The sequence below is a fragment of the Capsicum annuum genome, chromosome 3 (assembly GCF_002878395.1).
Source record: "Capsicum annuum cultivar UCD-10X-F1 chromosome 3, UCD10Xv1.1, whole genome shotgun sequence".
Lineage (NCBI taxonomy): Eukaryota > Viridiplantae > Streptophyta > Magnoliopsida > Solanales > Solanaceae > Capsicum > Capsicum annuum.
This window is the reverse complement of record NC_061113.1, coordinates 184380842-184402467: the sequence shown is the minus strand read 5'-3', so window position 1 is coordinate 184402467 and position 21626 is coordinate 184380842. Positions and strand designations below refer to the sequence as shown.

At 35.8% G+C, this 21626-nt stretch overlaps 1 protein-coding gene and 1 long non-coding RNA gene across 2 annotated transcripts; one reads left to right on the top strand and one right to left on the bottom strand.

Moving 5' to 3' along the window:
* Positions 1-2069: 2069 nt before the first annotated feature.
* On the bottom strand, positions 2070-4785 carry LOC107863519 (F-box protein At5g51370). The gene is made up of 2 exons (XM_016709457.2): positions 3421-4785; positions 2070-2601 (listed from the first exon to the last, which is right to left on the bottom strand). The coding sequence occupies exons 1-2, from the start codon at positions 4614-4616 to the stop codon at positions 2307-2309; spliced, it is 1491 nt and encodes a 496-aa protein (XP_016564943.1). The 5' UTR covers positions 4617-4785; the 3' UTR covers positions 2070-2306.
* A 318-nt stretch (positions 4786-5103) lies between these two features.
* LOC124896739 lies at positions 5104-15272 on the top strand. The gene is made up of 2 exons (XR_007053133.1): positions 5104-5204; positions 15007-15272. It is a non-coding gene; the product is annotated as an uncharacterized LOC124896739 (long non-coding RNA).
* The last annotated feature ends 6354 nt before the right edge of the window (positions 15273-21626 follow it).

Genomic DNA, 21626 nt, shown 5'->3' with positions numbered 1-21626 from the left:
TGTGGGATTTGAGGCTAGATAATTATTATTTAAGTACTGTTGTTTTCATAAACCGTATTATTATAACTGGGTGGTTAACTACTTTGCATTTAATAATTATTTCAAGATTTGGAGTTGTATAAATTTTTATCCTAATATTATAGACGTTGTGAATTTATGGAAAATTAATTTTCCCGGCAAGTGGTGTTAGCGGGAGCCAGTCACGCCTAGAGGTTGTTTGGGATGTGACAAAGATACTTTAACTTTGCAGGCGATTCATTATCCCCTTATTTCTTTTTTAGTATGTATCTGTCACCTCCTTATAAGCTTAGGTGGCTTGTAGAGTGTGTTTCACTCTCCGATAGTGAGTGAACAAGCAAAATCAATTGCTTTTGCTTTTTTTTTCCAGCATATATTTAATTAAGAAAATGTTACTTTTTCTTACTTTATGTATTTTCATTTTACTTTTTCTATTTTTTCTTTTTCTTCATCTTCTTCCTTGAGAAGATCCACAATTAGACACCTATTCTTTGTCATTTTTTATAATTTCTTCTTTTTTCATCATTTCCTCCTCTTCATTTCATTAAGATTTTCCTTAATTTTTTTTTTTTTAGTTTTGATTAAACCGACCAAATAAAGAAGGAATTCTAAATTACTCTATGCAAAAGGCAAAGGCAGAGATAAATGAAAAATTAAATGTCTAGCCAGTAGCATAAAGGATCGAATTTGAGTGAGTTGAGCGAGTTCAGAGAGCTTGCAAGTAACTCCACAAATTTCAGCAAAGTTCTTCAATATTTCAAACAAGACGAATTTATGTGATTGCTTGAAGTATCCATATATATATATAGCTACAGAACCTTCTTTCAGCCGTCTAGCAAGAAAATACATCTGAAAAAAAAGTCCAGCAGCCCTAATTTCTGGCCTTAATCTTCTTGCTTTTCTCTTTATATTTTTTTGTCGTTTTTATTTGTTCCTTCAAGATCCTTTTTTGACAAATTTCTTCTCTAATTTATAATTAATGTTTATTTTTTTTTAACTGAACAAGTTTATCAAAATATTTGATCCATTATTTTCCATTAATGAGTGGTAAAAACTTTACAATTGATTTTGTGGAGATTTTGATTTTAATTTTTATTTCGCTATAATTAATGATAAACATAATGGAGATGAATATAGCAACAATGTTGATGATAGCTATGCCAGAGATAATCAGCGATAAGATTGAAGAAGAAACATAATGAAGTTGGAGCAAATAGTTGGGCTTTATTAGCACACAATAGGATTGAAGAAGAAAGGTAAGAGAAAAGACAAAGAAAAAAGTATAAAAAAAATAAAATAAGAAAAAAATATTCAATAAAAATAAATATTAGGATATTAAATAAATGTGACATGTGACAAGCATTATTTATTGGGTGCGTGATTGACACTTTTTTCTTGCAACTGAGATTGAACAAAAAAGTCCTATTTATACTATTTTAAATTGTTTAGGGGTTAATAGATTATCCGCAATGTTAAAGTGTATTTTTGTGAATCTCAGACAAATTTGAGTGGTCACTTTATGTCTTTTAAACTAACACTAAATTCTAACAACCTTGCTAAAGAAGAGATAAACCAGTAACAACTACTCTAATAGTTGACAGTAACAGAACGAACTAATGAGTTGACAGTAACAGAACGAAAAGATGAAACACAAAATTTTAAATTTGAACTTTAGATGAGAACCTGGATGTGACATAATTCTAAATTGCTAATATTTAGAAATGAGTATGCATTTTATATAGAAATAAGTCTCAAAGAGAAGTCTCATCTAATTATCAAAGAACGAAGGTGTTAATACCCAAAAATTTCATTTTGACATAGATGCCCTTGATGTAGAAAATTGTTCTGGTTCTCATCTTCTCCAAAAATGACACGCTAGCTGGTATGGTTCATATCTAATATGCTTTCAGGCAATTGTGGAAGGCAATAGTAATTGCATAAAAGGTGACAAAATTTTTTAAAACATTGTAGATAGGAAAACCCCTTTTCAAGAGTTTTTGGGGTTCCTATACAGAAATACCATTAAGCTCGACAAAGAAGATACAGCGAGATGGCTTAGCTGAATGCTCCTGAGGGTACAACATTGAGCCGTATACATTAAATTAGGCCTCTTTCTCCATCTCTACCCTGAGAAAGTGCCAATTTTCCTATAGTTCCTACATTACATTCTTAAACGACTACAAGTACAGGATATGACATCAAGGCCTCATTGCTGACAGTACACTGACCTCTTTCATGTGTTAAAAGTCCTTATACGCATGATGAGGAGGTAAAATCTAGTATCCAGTCTATGCACCAGGCAGTGACTTCCAGTCGCACGTCTTCTTGAACAGTTTATTGCCCCTTTTTCGCATGCCAGTTCCCGCAAGACCAGCTGAAAGAAGAGCTTTTGTGTCTGGTCTCCACTGAAAATCTTTTAGTGCGGAGAACAATGTAGAAAGTGCTGGACTGATTTCACTATCCTTTATATTGCCACATGAAATCACCTTGAGGCTCTGGATCTCCTTCAAAGAAAGGAGTGCAGATTCGAGGCCTTCAGTCGTGAGCAGTGAACAGCTTTCTAGGCAAAGAGACTTCACTCTCCTGTAGAAAATAACACCAAAAAGAAGCTGTGACATACGAATTCCTAATGTAAGGTTATTTAGTTAATTACAGGGCCTTTATTCCAGTGAATATAAAAATGCAGCTCAGTACACAAAGCATTCCGTGCATTCTGTTTTCATGTAGGCCACACCCAAAAGGGTGTGATTTAGACAACCTACACTAATGTAAGCATTAGTGGCTGCTTCCACAGCTCGAACCCGTGACCGGTCATCACACAGAGACAACTTTACCGTTGCTCCAACTGAATGCAAAACAAAATATGATGCTACATTGCCAGATGAGCAAGTTCAGTGATAAAACTCAAAACTGGACCTCATATATTCAAAAAGATAATTGATAAATCAAGCATCAATATTGAATCGAAGCATAATTGTCATGTCCTCGACATTATGTGCTTTCTCTAATGCAAAATGGAAGGGTATACTCCTCGAGAAAAGGTAAGGCTCTTTTAAAATTAATAACTGAAACACCAAGAGGGTGCATGACTACAAAAGCATAAACAAACTGTCTGAAGATCAATCTATCCTTAACACAAGTACTTAACATAAACTGCACCCACTACAAGCAAGCACTATCCCTTCATTTTGTCATCTATTATACAAGTTTTTTTTTGTGGGTGGGGTAGGGGTGGGGGGTTACTGTGGAAGCTACAAAGTCATTTCTTTACAATATTCAGGAATTACATTTCAAAGTCATAAAGCCTAAACGCAATAAGTTCATGTATGTCAAATGCATAACAAAAGGCTAATCCCGCACCAACAAGCAAAGTAAACGAGAACAGAATTAGATGACCAATACCTTAGACCACAGGCAAGAGTGAACATTTCATTATCCAATCCCCAACAGTTGTGGAAAATAACCTCTCTAACATCTTGACATAGTAGAAACAATGTCCTCAAACTCTCCTTATTTCTTAATTGGCATTTCTCGAAATGTACTCTTTCAAGTGCTGGGCAAGATCCTACATCTTCATCAAACCATCCACAATTATCAATACTTTTACAAGACAAAAACCTCAAAGTCTTCAAATTTTCACAGTATGAAAGAGCAGACAGCCAACCACCCTCCATCCGATGATCACGAAGAATTAACTCTTCCAGCATTTGACAACATTGTGCTATTGCCTTAATCCCTTCATAGCTCCCTTCACAACCACTCAACTCTAGCTTCACCAATCTCTTACATCCCTGAGCTAAAATAGTCAGTCCACTATCAGTAACCGAAGATTTATAAAATCCGTCAACATTTCCAATCAATCTCAATATCTGCAAGTTCTGACAGGCTGCAATCCCACGAAGAACCTGATCATTGCATCTGTGCAATTCTAGCACTTGCAAAGTTGGACATTCCTCGGCCACGCCCAATAATCCCAATTCACTAGCATTTACCACCAACAATCTACGCAAATTAGGACAACCACTGGCTAGTATTCTCAACCCCTTATCAATTTCATCACAAGGCAACACAAATCTTTCCTTGAGAAACCAATCTTTCGCATCAGCATTACAATCCACGTGCGAAGAAAGCAACTGATGAGAGTAAAAAACACCAGAATTCCCGGGTGAAATCAGAGACGCGTTCACCATATCAACATGGATAAGATTTGGAAACCGAACAAACAACCTACCTGAAACAAGGAAATCCCTATCAAGAAGCTTAATGGACCTCACGAGACGGCCTTGGAGATTGAGCCAGCGTTTGGATACAAGGGAATTGGAGTTTCTTTGGGAATTAGGGAGTTTAGAGAGAATGGAAAGAAGTATTTCATCAGAAAGAAGGGAAGTTGGATCGGAGACAAGAGAAGGAAGGGTGAAATCTAGGGATTTACGAAGTTGCGGAGAAGGAGATGATGATGGCTTACGGGATTGAAGATGCATAGTGAAAAGGACGTGATTCAGCGCTTTCTTCTTCTTTAGCAACAAATCATTCCAGCTAGGAGATGGTGGCTCTTTCAATGGTGACCTGAAATTTGGTTTCTCAGGTGAACACGACATTGTTTTCTTAATATCAGTCACCAAGAAGCACCATCATTCACTCAGTCTTGCATAATTTCTTGTCAGCTCAGATGTATCTACAAATTATTTGTTTCTAAGAGTACTTTCTAAGATATGTAATACTATTTCATCCTACTACTCCCTCTTTCTTTACTACAGAGTGGTTTAGCGAAAACTTCGGTATTTGAGTCTAACGGACTTCTAAGGAGTGGGGTCGGGTCTAGGCATCCCAACAATTTGAATTTGGGTAGGATGGGGCCCATTATAAGAATTTTGCCATTATTCCCGTTTGAGAATAGGCCACTTTTCCAAATTACAACTTGTCATTTGCCAACGTGCTAAAGTCCAAGATAAGGCACTTTCCTCGCATAAAAAGGGATGGGCTCTCTTTTCTTTCTTTCCTCGTAAAATTACAACTTTAAGTTATTAAAAATATTAAAAATTCCTCACTTTGTATAAATTACAAATATTTCTAGTTTTATTGCTTTTAATAAAAATTGGACATTCATCCTAAAATACTCATTTTTTTCAGATATAATTTTACCAACTGATCTTCAGTTTCATCCTCCTTCTACGGCGAATTTGTAGGTGCGATTTCTTCTAATAATTATCTCCAGTTCTTCAAATTTTTGAATTAAGATATTTCCCCCAAATTCATATTCACTATCTTCTTATCATGTTCAACAACTCATATCAAAAATCAAATTAATCTTCATCTTAAATTTTTCTAAGGTTATTTCATTAATATTGCTGAACAAAGGGTTAACATATCAAAAATTTGAACCTGTATCGGTTTAATTGACATAATGAATATAAAATTCAGGACCATCTTTTAGTCTTGTAATCTCTCAAATATACAATACCAAACAATATGAAGAAGATGTTAATTTTGTTCCTGATATTTTTGACAAAAATCTGATGATTTTCATGAAAATAGATTCAAACACCGAAACGATCCCACTATGATGAAGAAATTGCGTGAAAAATATCCAAAAAGGCTAAGAAAAAATGAGTGGATAATTCTAAGAAAAGAGGATTTACTAATTCTGAAACACCCCGATTTTTTTGCCCTTGAAAATTTCTTGAGCTTTGAGCTCACTGCCTTGGTAGCGACTCACGTGGGATGTCCTGAAAAGTCGTTGGGACGAGTCGTAACCAAACCTGTAAGTTTGTGGCTAGATTTTGCTTTGATTACGAGTGGCTCACTAAGAGCCGTAAGGATATGTTACAAGTCGTTAAGTGTAATCATAAGGTGTCCAGTGTAAGTCCCAATTTGGGTTCTGTGTTGACTACGACTAGACCCTACGAGTCGTAGAGTTCTATTACGAGTGGTGCCATTGAGTCGTATGGATAAAAATGTAGGGTGCCTTGGTGGTACTACCTTGATTACGACTCGTGGTGATGAGTCGTAAGGAGTGGCTATGAGTCAAGGGTTGACTTGTACTCAAAGACAACCTTTTTTTTTTTTCAGTTTTTAAGTTAAGAGAATTCTAAACATTTTCGCTCTTACCCAACTTGAAACCCACATCTTATAACCCCTTTAGGGTATCATTAGCGCTCATAAACATATCAAATTCCTCAAGGTCAAGAACATTTAGGGTTTTCAAGAGGTTGATCAATTAGGGCTTTCCAGGGTGATTTCTCTCCGTACATCTTACTATGACAGGCATGTGAGTCTTTCCCCATTGTTAATTTGTTAAAAAAACATATGTATTAAAGCGTTATTCACATGAAATTATTTTGATTTTGAAAACAAGGGTTGCGGGTTTTGAATGCTTATTGTTGAACAATGTTTTTTCATGATTTATTATGATTATTCATGCTTTAAATATGGTTTTGAACTTGTGGGTGCATGGGCATGGTGAATGAACTAGGAAATTGTGATTTTCTGAAACTTGTGACTTTTGAAGTGGTTATGACCCCAACCCTATAGTGTGAAATTGGTTTTGAGTTTTGAAAAATGTGGGAATTTATAAATTAAACTAGTCTTGAACTATTGCATGATATAAAGAGGTATTTGAAACACAATGATATGATTTAATGAACAAAGGGTGTTGGTGTTTCTTTACCTTGTATTAATAAACAAAAGAAGTTATTTTCTCCAAGTTAATGAAAATTGTTTTGGTATGATATATTACTTTACAGGTGTAGTTGGTATGATGATACCAAAAATGTATGCCTTAATGTTAAATGTGGTTCATGATTAGGATAGTGTGATAAATACTTTAATTGGGCTCTAATAAGTATTGTGTAGCCGAGTCGTGAAAGTGGAGGTTCGAGTGACCGACACTGGAAATTGCATTTGCCGACGCGGGGGTCAAAGTTACCAGGGAGGTTCAAGTCCCCCTTTATATTATTATTTCATGATTAGGGAGGTTTGAGTCCCCCGTAAATCATTACATGATCGGGTGCTTAAGCCATCTTAGTATATGTTGGAAGGTTCGAGTCCCCCGTGTGGATATTTATGAGATTATTCTCTGGTTCGTGTAGCTACACGCACTGAGGCCTGACTAGGGGGTGAGAGCTGGGGCCTATATAGCCCGTGAGTACATGTTCTGACGATTGAGCTACATAATCAAGGCTAAAGTTTTGAAAATACAAGTTAAACCTTGTTACCTATCCCGAAATGTGATATATATATATATATATGTATATGCATCTGATTATGTGCATTAGTTTGAATGATACTAAATTATTGATCATATCATTATGTTATCTTTATCCCCGAGTTATATGCTAGTGTTCACTCTGCTAATCATTTTTGGATGCTGCATCCTCACGCGATGCAGAAATTGGTCATACTTCTATTTCTCCTGCTCAATAATTAGGATTCGGGATCATCTAGTGAGTTGACATTAAAGTGGTGAGCTTTTATACATCAGAAGTCTATATTTTGTGTTTTGTTCCTCTTATGTCTTAGACTTATTTTTAGCTATTATGGGAGGCATGTCCCAATAATTTATTGATATTTAATTTTGGATCATTGTATAGAAGGCTTTGTTTAGACTACTGTGGTTATTGAGCAGTGTCAGTCGGTCGTTTGGTCGGTAGTTGGTGGTTGGTCATAGACTTGCATTGAAATTTTTGTAAGTTGTTGCATGCTATCTTGTTATATGTTCATGATTCATTCAATTTTAGGGTGTGTTGTGTTTAGGTTGGTTAGATGCAATAGGTAATCTCCAATCCACGTAGAAATTGAGATACCCGACACGGATAAGCCTTAGTTTAGGTCATTTCAAGGTGGTATCAAAGCCTAGGTTTGGTGTCATTGGGTGTCCAGCAAAGTTGTATTGAGTAGAGTCTCTTTTATCGGTGAGTAGCGAACCACACTTATAAGGGAGAGGCTACGAGGCATTTAGGAATGTTTTTCTTCCTTATTGTTATATTTCAAGCTATAGAGTCTGAGGTCTTGATTCTCTCTAATTCCCAATTGTTTTCCTTTAAGATCATGCCTCCAAGAAGATCTGATAATTATGGAAACTCCTCTGCCCCACTTGAGGATAATGCTAAAGGGACACACCCTTCTTATGGGGTACATACCTGCTGGTCCTCTCTATTCATCCTCGAGCTCCTCAGGATGTTGTGTCAAATATGGAGTTTCATCAGTCTATTCATACGTTGGCTCAGTTGGTAGCTTCTCAATTTGAGCGTGTAGCTTCTGTTACTTTATTTTCTGAGGCCACAAGGGTTGGCTAGTTTATGAGGTTGAGTTCTCCTGTGTTCACTGGTTTTAAAGTAAAGAAAGATCCTTAAAACTTTATCAATGAGATGGAGAAGATCTTTTGAGTTATGAATGCTACTAATGTAGAGGGTGTGGAATTTACTGCCTATTAACTGAAGAATGTAGCATACAATAGTATGAGGAATGAGAACAATCTAGGGGAGATAATGCCGAATCCACACTGTGGGATAATTTCTCTAGTGCTTTTCTAGACCGCTTCTTTTCTTAGGAGTTAAGGGAGGCAAAAACAGAAGAATTTGTTAATTTAAAGCAACATAGAATGACGGTCAAGGAGTATGCTTTGAAATTCCATCGATTTTCTTGGTATGCTCCTAAGTTAGTGTCTAACATGAGGGCTAAAATGAGAAAATTTTCTTCTAGGTTATCCCATGATCTGATTCTAGAGAGTAAGGCTACCTTGTTGAACAAGGATATGGACATCTCTAGATTGGTTGCATATGTGCAACAGGTTAAGGAAGAGAAGAAGAAGTAGACAGGGATAGGGGAAAGGCAAAGTAAAATATGTAGATTTTTTTACCAAGGTGAAGGCCAAACAATAGAGTGGTAGAGATGGTGGAAAGTGGTATAAGAAAAAGTGGAAGAGTTATGGTTCTTACTTTACGACTAGTGCTCATTATTCGAAGCCATTGAGTAATCATCGTACTCAGCATGATAGTAGGTATAGGGCATAAGGTTTCCAATCTCAGGCTAGTGAGGCTCAGTTAGCTTTATTATATTCTCTTTGTAGATTTTACGGGCAGGTGCACCATGGTTTTTGTGAAGATGGGAGGAATAGGTATTTTAAATATGGTCAGATTGGTCACTTGTAGAGGGATTGTCCTTCTAAGGCTGCTTCAGGGGAAAATAAGATTCCTGTTGCCAATTCATCAGCCCCTGCACCAAAGGGTGCTGCTTTTAATTCTAGTACCAGTACTGGCCAAAATCGCTTGTATGCTTTTGCTACTGCACTAGGACTCTGAGGCATCTCCCGATGTCTTCACTGGTATATTAAGATTCTTATACCATGATGTCTATTTCTTGCTTGATCCTAGGTCTACTCTTTCTTATGTGACCCCATTTGTAGCTGTGCATTTTGGTTTTGGTCCTAAGTATATCCCTGACTCCCTTTCTATTTCTACCCTGGTGGGTGACTCTGTGGTTACTAGAAGAGTCTATAGCGGTTGTGTGGTATCTGTCGGTGGCAGATAAACTCTGGTAGATCTGATAGAATTAGACATGGTTGATTTTGATGTCATATTGGGGACGGACTGGTTGCACTCATGCTATACCTCCTTAGATTGTCGAACCCATGAGGTCATATTTAAATTCCCTAATGAGCCAGTCATTGAGTGGAAAGAGGGTTCTCTAGTGCCTAAGGGAAGATTTATGTCGTATCTTAAAGGTCAAAAGTTAATTTCCAAGGGATATCTTTATCATTTGTCCTAGGTTAAAGATTCTAACTCAGAGGGTCCTTCTTTGCAATTCGTTCCCATGGTTAATTAATTCCCCGAGGTTTTTCCTGATGATATTCTTGGTATCCTTCCCAATAGAGAGATTGATTTTGGGATTGACCTTATTCTGGACACTCGTCCTATCTCTATCCCTCCTTATAGAATGGCTTTGGCTGAGTTGAAGGAGATTAAGAAGCCATTGAAAGACCTCATTGATAAGGGTTTCATCTGTTCTAATGCGTCTTTGTGGGGTGCTCCTATTTTGTTCATGCATAAGATGGATCATTTCCTTTTGATGTGCATCAATTATCATTAGTCGAATAAGGTTATGATGAAGAATAAGTATCCTCTTCCTCAGATTTATTCGACCAGCTTTAGGGTGCTAGATATTTCTCTAAAATTGATCTTTGGTTGGGTTATCATCAACTAAAAATTAGAGAGGTAGATATCCCTAAGGCTGTCTTTCAAACTCGGTATGGTCACTATGAGTTCCTAGTCATGTCTTTTGGTTTCACTAATGCCCGGCAATATTTATGGATCTTATGAATCAGATGTTCATCACTTTTTAGACTTATTTATCATCATTGTATTTGTAGATGACATTCAGTGTATTCCAAGAGTGAGGGGATCATGCCGTTCACCTTCGTATTATGTTGTAAACCTTGAAAGATCAGAATTTGTATGCTAAGTTTTCAAAGTGCGAGTTCTGGTTGAAAGCTGTTAATTTTCTGTGTCATGTTATTTCTAGTAAAAGGATCATGGTGGATCTGCAGAAAGTCACAGCAGTTAAGAAGGGGCCTAGGCCCACGACTCCAAATGATATTTGGGGTTTCTTGGGTTTAGCCGGTTATTATAAAAGGTTTATGGAAGTTTCTATCCTATTGCTGCTCCTTTGACCAAGTTGAATCAGAAGAAGGTAAAGTTTTTGTGGTCTGACGCTTGTGAGGGTAGTTTTGAAAAGTTGAAAGATAAGTTGACTTCATCTCCAGTTTTGACCCTGTCCAAAGGTAATGATAGATTTATGGTTTATTACAATGTGTCTCGTGTGGGACTTAGTTATGTATTGATGCAACATGATAGGGTGGTGGCCTATGCTTCTAGGCAGTTAAAAATTCATGAGAAGAATTATTCAACTCGTGACTTAGAGTTGTTTGCTGTGGCGTTTGCACTGAAGATCTAGCGGCATTAGTTGTATGGAGTTCATGATGATATTTATTCTGATCATAAGAGCCTATTGTAAATATTCATTCAGAAAAAGTTAAATCTCAGGCAGAGAAGGTGGCTTGAGCTACTCAAGGATTATGACATGAGTCTCTATTATCACCCAGGTAAAGTTAATGTGGTTGCTAATGCTCTTACAAGGTTATCCATGGAGATTTTAGCTCATGTGTATGAGGATAAATGGGAATTGGTGAAAGATTTTCACCGTTTGGCTAACCTTGGAGGTTTTCTCTTGGACTTTGAGAATGGGGGTGTGTTTGTGCAAAAGGTGGTGCAATCCTCTCTTGGTACTGAAATAAAGAAAAAACATGTATTGGATCTTGTCTTAATGAAACTTAAGAGAGATATGGGTAGCAAAAGGTTGTAGATTTTGAGATTGGTGGCGATGGTATCATTAGGTACCAAGGCAAGTTTGTGTTCTCGATGTAGATGGGTTGTCTGAAAGGATCATGGCTGAGGCTCATGAGTCGCGTTATGCCATTCATCCTAGTTCGACAAAGATGTATCATGATCTTAAGAAGATTTATTGGTGGAACAATATAAAGAGAGTAGTGGCCAGCTTTGTGGCAAAATGTATGGTGTGTCAACAAGTGAAGGTTGAACACTTGCAGCTCGGAGGGTTTTATAAAGAAATCAAGTTGCCTGTGTGAAAGTAGGAAGTGATTAATATGGATTTCGTTATCGGTCTTCCTAGGTGTCGAAATCAGTTTGATTTGATTTGGGTCATCATGGATAGGATGACTAAGTCTGCTCACTTCTTACCTATAAGAACAAATTTTTAGGCAGAAGACTATGCAAAGTTGTTCCTCCAAGAGATTGCGAAGTTGAATGGGGCACCTGTTTCTATTATATTAAATTATGGCAATCATTTCTCATCGTAGTTTTGGTGTTCATTTCAGAGATGTTTGGAAAATAAAGTAAGCCTTAGTACTGCTTTCAACCCGCAGTCAGATGCGCAAGCAAAAAAGACTATTCACACATTGGAAGACATGCATAGAGCTTATGTGATTGAGTATGGTGGTAGTTGAGCGGATTATTTACCTCTTATAGAGTTTGCATATAATAATAGCTACCACTCTAGTATTGGTATGGATCCTTTCAAGGCCCTGTATGGTAGGAGGTGTGGGTTTACTATCAGGTGGTTTGAAGTTGGTGAGGCTGGGATATTTCGCCCAGATTTAGTTCACCAAGCAATAGAGAAGGTGAAGGTGATTCGATATAGGATTAAAGCCACTCAAAGTCACCAAAAGTCCTACGCAAATGTAGGCGAAGGGAGTTAGAGTTTCGTGATGTGATTGGTTGTTATTAAAGGTATCGCCCATGAAAGAAGTGATGCAGTTGGATAAGAAGAGGAAGCCCAGTCCCCAATATGTTGGTCTGTACTTGGTGTTGAATAGGGTTGGTAGTGTTGCGTATGAATTAGAGTTACCCTCTAGTTTGAGCTCTATTCATCTGGTGTTTCACGTTTTGATGTTGAGAAAGTGCGTGGGTGATCCTTCAATGATTGTTCCTTTAAAGGAGGTAGGTATTTCCGATTCCTTATATTATGAGGGTAGTCCCGGTTGAAATTTTAGATCAGCAAGTTCATTAGTTGCGAACGAAGGACGTAGCTTTGGTAAAGGTTCTATGGAGGAACCACAAGGTTGAAAAGGCTACTTGGGAAGCCGAAAAGGAAATGAAGTCCAAGTATCCATTTCTGTTTTTCGCTCCAGATAATCGTGCTTAACGTATGTGTATTCCTTAAAAACTTTGTTTTCTAACTTGTTAAAGGAAAGAGTGATTTCCTTAACATCTTTGTTTTCTATTTTTGTTAAAGGTAAGGGTAGAGGTATGTGGATTTAATTCGTGCTAATAAATGTCTTGTCCCATCATTGAAGGATAAATGATCCAAGTAGGGGGAATTAAAACACCCAAGATTATTGGCTCTTGGAAATTTCTTGAGCTTTGGGCCCACTGCCTTGGTAATGACTTACCTATAAGTCATAGGGTGTCCTGACGAGTCATTGGGATAAGTCATAACTAAACCAGTAAGTTTGTGGCTAGATTTTGCTCTTAGTATAAATGGATCAGTAAGAGTCGTAAGGATATGTTACGATTGGTTAGGTGTAATAGTAGGGTGTTTAGTGTAAGTCCTAATTTGGGATCTATGTTGACTAAGACTACACCCTATGAGTCGTAGGGTCCTATTACGAGTGGTTCCATTGAGTCGTAAGGATAACAGTGTAGGATGCCTTGGTGGTACTGCCTTGGTTATGACTTATGGTAATGAGTCGTAAGGAGTGGCTATGAGTCAAGAGTTGACTCATACTCAAAGGTGACCTTTTTTTCAGCTTTTAATTTAAGGGCATTCTAGACATTTCCCCTCTTACCCAACTTGAAACCCACGTCTTATAACCCTTTTGGCATATCATTAGCCCTCATAAACACATCAAAGTAACTTCTCAACACTCTCAAATTCCTTATGGTCAAGAACACTTAAGATTTTCAATAGGTTGATCAATTAGGGCTTTCAAGGGTGATTTCTCTCCATACATCTTACTATTACAGGCATGTGACTCTTCCCTCATTTTTAATTTGTTAAAATGAATATGTATGATAGTGTTATTCACATGGAATTGTTTTGGTTTTGAAAACAAGGGTTGTGTATTTTGAATGCTTATTGTTGAACAATGTTTTCCCATGATTTAATTATGATTATTCATTCTTTAAATATGGTTTTGAACTTGTGGGTGCATGGGTATGGCGAATGAACTAGGGAATTGTGATTTTCCCAAACTTGTGACTTTTGAAGTGGTTATTGCCCCAATCCCATAGAGTGAAAATAGTTTTGAGTTATGAGAAAGGTGAGAATTTGTAAATGGAACTAGGCTTGAACTATTACATGATATAAAGAGGTATTTGAAACACAATGTTATGATTTAATGAACATAGGGATTCAGTGTTCCCCCACCTTGTATTTATGAACAAAGGAAGTTGTTTTCTCCAAGTTAATGAAAATTGTTTTGGCATGCTATGTTACCTTGCAAGTGTAGTTGGTATGAAGATACCAACAATGTATGCCTTAATATGAAATGTGGTCCATGATTGGGATTATGTGATAAATGTTTTAATTGGGCTCTAATAAGGGTTGTGTAGCTGATTCGTGAAAGTGGAGGTCTGGATGACCGACAGTGGAAATCCCATTTGCCAATGCTGGGGACAAAGTTACCAGGGAGGTTTGAGTCTCCCTCATTATTATTATTTCATGATTAGGGAGGTTCAAGTCTCCTATAAGTCATTACATAATTGGGTGTTTAAGTCACTTTAGTATATGTTAGGAGGTTCAATTCCCCCGTGTGAATATATATGCGATTATTCTCTAGTTCGTGCGGCTACACGCACTGGGGCCCGATCAGGGGGTTAAATCTGGGGCCCATATATCCTGTGGGTACATGTTATGACAGTTAAGCTACACAATTCAGGCTAAAGTTTTGAAAATGCATGTTAAGGATTTGTAGTTCGTAATTTTTTTTATTGAAGTTGTAACAAGATTACACCCTTCCAAAGGTGTTGCATATTTGTTATTGGGCAATAATTTCGTCCGAGATACATATTTAGATACATTTGATACATTTTTTTCACCTTGTATCTTTGGGTATGTAACACCATAGTTGTATGTATCTCTCATTTTAATTTTTTTGTGTGAAATATCCATATGAGAGATACATATAAATTTTTTATATGTATCGTATGTATCTCTCACAATATATTTTGGGTGAGTTATGTATATGCAAGATACATTTTACTACAACAAGAGGTATACTGTTATTTATTATATTGTAATATGTATTTCTTACAATATATGTAAATGTATATGTTGTTGTAGATATATGTATCTTTCATAATAGTGTGTATCTTTTACAAGAGTACAGAGTAGTATTATGTGTATATTTTTGGTAATCTCAGATGTAGCATGTATCTCTTTCAAAATTAACTATACTTTGTATGTCATTTTCAGGGTATGAGTTATGTTATCAAGGAGATTCCACCACATCTATTAAGATTTGGAAGCTCCTGTAATGCAAAGTTCAAAGATGATTTTAAAGATGCTATCGGACAAGAAGTACTTGACATGTTTGTTGAGACAATTTTTGAGTGTTATCTCAAGATCCCAAGGTCCAATAACATAGGAAATTACAAATTGTTTAATTATGCTTGAGAATCAACTCTACAATTAAGATGAGAGATATGTTTTCGTTAATCCCAATGTTCTTAGATTTTCAATCTTTGAATTTGCCTTACTCATTAGTTTGAAATGCACCGACAATATTGAAGATTCTCAAAATTAAAATTCATTACCCAACATCTTGATGCAGATGTATTTCCCCAATTAATAAATGGGGCTAATAAGCAAAGATTAGTACAACATTTTCTGATGAAAATTTTTGACGATAATCAAGATGCTCTCAACATGGACATTCTCTACTTCATCGACACATTTTTATTTTCTCAATTAAAAGATGCACCAATTCCACCAGATTTTAAGATGGTTGAGAATGAAAAGTATGAAGATTTCCTTGGGGTAAAGTGGCTTTCTCCTAGTTGATGACTTCCCTGAGGCAAGCATTTTTTTTTTTTATAGAGAAGCAATTATATAGGTTATGTGGAATGTCTCACATGCTTAATTTGTGGATGTTTAGAAGCTGCTTTAAAGTTAAAAAATGCATTACAGTCCGACAGGGTAATCAAATTCCAAGGATTTTGAATTGAAAGGTCATGACAGTCAGGCCACAATACAATCAGTTTATGTCCGACATGTTTAGCAAGGTATAACAGTCATGGTTAAAGTTTAAATCATTTTTACATATATGTTAATAAATAGCACAAAACATTATCGCTTAGAATACATGTTTTATTTATCATGCACATTTTAATTCATACGAGTTGAGTAGTTGATTACAAGTAGGTGTATGTATTTTAGATGCTACGATGAATTAAATTAGTTTTAATTATTTATTTTGTGTTTAAATATTTTGGTACAATATTCATATTCCAACCTTGATCCTACTGTGGAGGAGCTTGATAAACTAGACTTGCCCCCTGTCAGTATTGCTTCATTTGATCTTGCAACAGAGAGTATACCATCAACATGTTTAGATAAGAAAAGGCAAACGAAACTAAAAATTACTGAAGAACTTGTTGCTATAGATCATGATGGTTTTGAGGATTTCAGTACACCTCTTGAGCATCTTATTAAAACACAACATGTATTAGTTACGACTTCTGCCTCTACGGACAAGAAAAGAAAAACAATTCAGTCCAAAAAGGTGCCCCAGTAAATAAGAATTTGAGATAGTTGCTTCAAAAAGAAATCAGTCGGATAGGACACCTAAATCTCTCATCGATCCCATTTTCTACACCGGGAAAGAAACTTCAGCATCCTATTTTCAAGGTCAGCGAACATCACCACGTTAATCGAAAAAGGTGGTTGAAAAATCTGCCAATAATCCTCTGAATCAATCATTGGTACAGTCTGACTTAGAATCATTTGAGTCTTAGATGAAGTCATTTATCAAGACCTATATGAGTATCACATTAATATTGTCAATTCAATTAATCAACTTATTTTTTATATAAACACTTATAAATTCTACCTGTTTTGCATTACAAGGTTGATCAGAAATTCAATGACCTTTAGACACTAATAACTAATCAATACATGGACATTTGAAATCATTGAAGCTGAAGCATGTTCATGAGGATAAGCTAACTTATTTGGTTCATCTTATTGGATTTGTATCAATTATATTCTTATCATGTGTCTCGCTATTAACTTTCATGTTGATCTTGGGATGGAGAATCCCCATCCAGACCACAATTTAGATGGACAAAGTGAATCTGAACGAACTACTAAATCAGACTGTCCAAAGATATCCCTGGTACATCAAGTTCAGACTGAATAGATTAAAGTCGTTTAGCCACCGACGATAACTAGTCACACACGTGAGGCAAAAAAGGTATTTAATTAGCTATTTATTGCAGTAACATCATTAATATCTTATCGGGTTTCACATACTTTTTACATTTCCTTGGTATGTTTCTGATACATCATTATTTTTCTTAGCATTATAACAGTAACATACAGTTAGTGCTCTGTTCTTTATGTCATTGAGTATGCTTAGAAAATTTAGGTCATAATGTTGTAAGGTTGACACTTCATTGCCAGACGTTTAAAATTACATAATGAGTTAGGACCAATAGTAAGTTCCCTTAAATTTTTGCTTGTAATTAGAAAAACTAACCTTATTGTATATATCATAATAACATCACTTTGACCAAATTTTAGGTTGAACAAGTAAATGAGAGCTTAATCGGAGACCACCCTTCTAATGGAGAAGGTGATTCTGAGCATCCTATTAAATTTGAGAGCCCAAAGGGCATCCAGTTCCATCCAGGTGATAAAGGATAGATCAACATCAACCTAGAACCGACGCACACCAGCCACATTGATGAAATTCAAAATTGTATAGCTTATAACATGTTTTCTTCATGTAATGTAAATGTAGTATGTATGTCATACATTCTTACAGATGTATCTATTATTACAGATACATGTATCTCTTTATGTTAATATGTGTTTCACATAAAATGTAGTGTAATATTATGTATTTAGTACCTTTTAATAAATGTATCTGATGTTGAGATAATGTCGTATCTGTTATTGTTAATACGTATCTTATTAATTGTTACTGATAATGTAGTGTAGCTCATTGATTTTTTTTTATAATTTTGTAGTTATTTTTTACCAAATTTCTAACAAATTGTCCTGGAATTCCACACCAAATCACTGCCTAGTACTGCTGTAGAAGGAAGTGAACTGCTTATATTAGGTGATGCCTATCCAATTTCTTCTCCGTCTTTGATAGTTTACAAATCTTTACTATTTCTTGAGAGTCAATATGTTATTAGTGATACAACAATACTAGAAGCATTTCTTTGTCCATAGTATCCCATATCTAATGAAAAAAAGACACCAACACATCAAACTAGACAGTCGTCGAAGATATACCAGTCTTTTTATTTTACAGAATTTGTCTTTAGTTTGAAAGAGAAGGAGAAAGTGGTTTCATATATGCGTAAAACCTATTCGTTCAAAGGTTATCACATCACTGGCATATGTGTAACTGATATAATGTCAACATTTGAGGAATGGACAAAGAGGGTCCTTACAAGAAACTTGTGCTCAAGTAAGTCAACTTTTTATTAACATAAACAAAATTAATAATGTACAATTATAACCATTATATTCCTATTTCGCAAGAAAGATAGGGATGAATGATAACGCCCAAAATGCATCTCCAATTGAAGTATAAAGTGGTCGCTGTCAAATATAGTAACTCAACGAAGGATGGGATCGAATCCCAAGAGAATAGGCCAAAAATTTGTGTTGAACTTGTTGAAAATCACTAGGTAGTGCTATTAGTAAAAAAGGGGGATTTGTAGTAACAAGACTTGGTTGCTTTTGGTTGTATACAATCTAAGACGAACACTAGGCTTGTGTTCCCCCTAACTTCTTAACTCTATAGACTTATCGTGCACTGTTGAACTATTCTAATATCTTGCATTCAGAATAGATAAGTTATGTGCCATCAACGGTCTTTTGGACGAGCTGACAAATCTCACTTTTACCTTTTGAGTCTTAGGATGTCACCTTAGTAACCCTTATCTTGATCCTAGTTAACTATTACCTTTTAAGTCTCTATTTAATAAATGACATCTAACTATCTTACTTAGATAATACCTAGCAGTGTGGATCGATAATTAAACTTCAAATTACTGTGGTTATTCTTTTTTCCTAGTCAATACTCCTCTTTTGGAGTAAGTAGCAATAATCTAGGTGGGATCTTAATGCTGGCCACTGCTAAGAAATCAATAAGAAAGAAGAAAACCCAATACATGCAAGAATCTTTATCTAGAATGACTTGGCATTTCCTCTACTTCGTTAATCCACTAGGGTTCCCACAACCCTAGCTAAGGGAATTAGCCGCTCATAGTTGTGAGATCAATCATAGAATCCACAAACAAAATTACAAGATAAATCTCACAATAATAAGAGAAAAAATCCCAAAGTCTTAATTTGAATAACAAACCAAAAATAAATCAAGAACAAGAGTATATAATATCCCCTAATGGCCTACCCCTGAATATGTAAATGTATGAATTGATATATCAATGAATGAATAAACTAAACAAAACCTAAAAGGGTATTTATAGGTTACAAGAAACCCTAGAAGTCAAATCCTAAATAAAATAGGAAAACCTAATTACCAATCATAATAGGACTTAAAAATACTATAGGGGTGTAATTGGGACACAAAGAAACCCTAGGAAACAACTTTGGAATGATTTAAGAAAATCACTATAGGCGGCCACATACTCTCTATACCCGCGGTCTGGCATAGGCGCAGGTACCACCTGCGGTCCTAAATCTGGGTGCAGGTACAGGGCGCAGGTACAAGTCCTGCAACCTAACTCTCGAGATTTTAACCTCCGGCACTTGCTTTGCCTACATGCGGACCATATGTGCTACTTGCGGTCCACATGTTAACTTAGTAAATGCCGGGAGTCATTTTCAGCTCTTCTTCAATTCTCGAACATACTTGGATTATGAACAAGTTGGAAGTTGTCCTGAATATCCATAATTGCACCATAAAGTATTCAAAAACACCACTTTTCATATTTTTCTCGAATTTAGCATCCAAAACCTAATTTCCTGCAAAATACTCCAAAAACACATCAAATCTAACAAAATAGCCTTAAGTACATGCATATTGTCATAGTTTTAAGCGTTGAAAGTTCTATATTTCTGTATCATATTAATGACCACTACAAAGTTAAAATACTCAAGTATTGAATTTCGATAACTTGATTTTGTACTTGCATTTCCAAAGTCAATGAAATTGTTTTACCTTATGTACCAACCCGACAAGTGCTGGAACAATGAGGTATGATTATGCGTGTTATCTTTAAAACTAATTACGTATCATATTATGCAATATCAAATCAAACTTAATATGGCCAATGTCATAAATTAATTTAACAGAACAAAAAAATCTATTTAATTTTTTTCAAAACAGTTTAAGTTTAAAGTGTAACATGTATCTGCAAATAAATTGAGATATCTTTAATTCTTATTCAAATTTTGCAGCATGTGAATGTCATTTTCTACTACTTGCGGAAGAAGGAAAAGAAACAAACAAATATAAGCTATAGATACACAACAATGGACATTTTTTAAAGATATACATTGACAAGACGTATAAAAATTATTATGAATCAGTCGGTGAGAAGGTTCTCCCTACTCAACAGGTAATTGAACATTTCTTTGTTGTTGCTCAATTTTAAGAGTCAATTATCAACACAATTAGAGGATATAGTTTACCAACTGGTATTTCTTGGCATCTTTTAGACAAAGTCTATGTCTTGATAAATTGCGATGGTGAGTTTCATTAGGTTCTAACAGTCATTATACTAAAGAAATAATGGATACGCATCTATGATTCAATGTTATCATTAAGAAATAGGAATCAGTCCATCGAGGTTCACAAGTTATCTATAATGCTATCAACTTACCTTTAATGTAGTAATTTTCTAGAATAAAGGATTCTAACCCACTGTTTAGTGCTTTATTCATATCATGGAATTATTTGAAGCGGAGTATTGAAACACCCTGGGTTTGAGACCCTTGGAAAATTTTCTAAATTTTTAGGTTCTAGACAACATTCGATTGGTGGGTACCAGTGGTATAATGGGGTACGAGTGGTATGCCTTGGTTGTATGTTGACTAGTTTTGTTTGGTGGGTTGGATTAGTTTCTAGAATGGCTATGACTTGGGTTGGTACAAGTCGTATAGTTGGATACGGGTCATTTGGTTTGGGTTTTTCCTTCACTTGATTTAAGACTTAGTAAAATAACTTGGATATGAGTATGAGTGGCTCACTATGAGCCGTAATACCAAGGTATGATTCGTACCATGGACTCGTATAGTGGGCAGTGTTCAAACCTCTTGTGATTCTATTCTACCAGGGTTACGGGTCAAGGGTACTAGTCATATGCTTGGGTACAACTTGGTTTGGGTAAATCATATATTGGACTGTGTTGGGTGCAAGGAGAAGGCCTAGGGTATGAGTGGTCGGTACCACTCGTATTGGAGGTATTACCGGTATGTTATAGTCATATCCTATGATGAGATTTTTATGCAGTTTAAGTGAGGGCAATCTTAACATTTCCCCACTTAACCATTTAAGTCCCCACAACTTCTAAACCACTTGGGAGGTCATTTGCCCTATTATTCTATTCATTATCACTTAGAAATCTCTCTTAAACACTACAATTCTCTCTAAGGTTTTTGGTTAAAGGAAGGTTAGGGTTTTACTAAGGTGATCAATTTGGGACTTGATTGGGTGATTTCTCTCCATCATCTTCTCAATTTAAGAAAAGATACTTTTTCCTCATTGTTAGCTCCAACTAAAGGCATGATTTATGCAATGTTTTCATGGCATGATCATTGTATAATTTTGGAGTTTTAAATTTGTGTTAGGGTTTTGGTATTAATGCTTGGTTATGGTTTCTCATGTT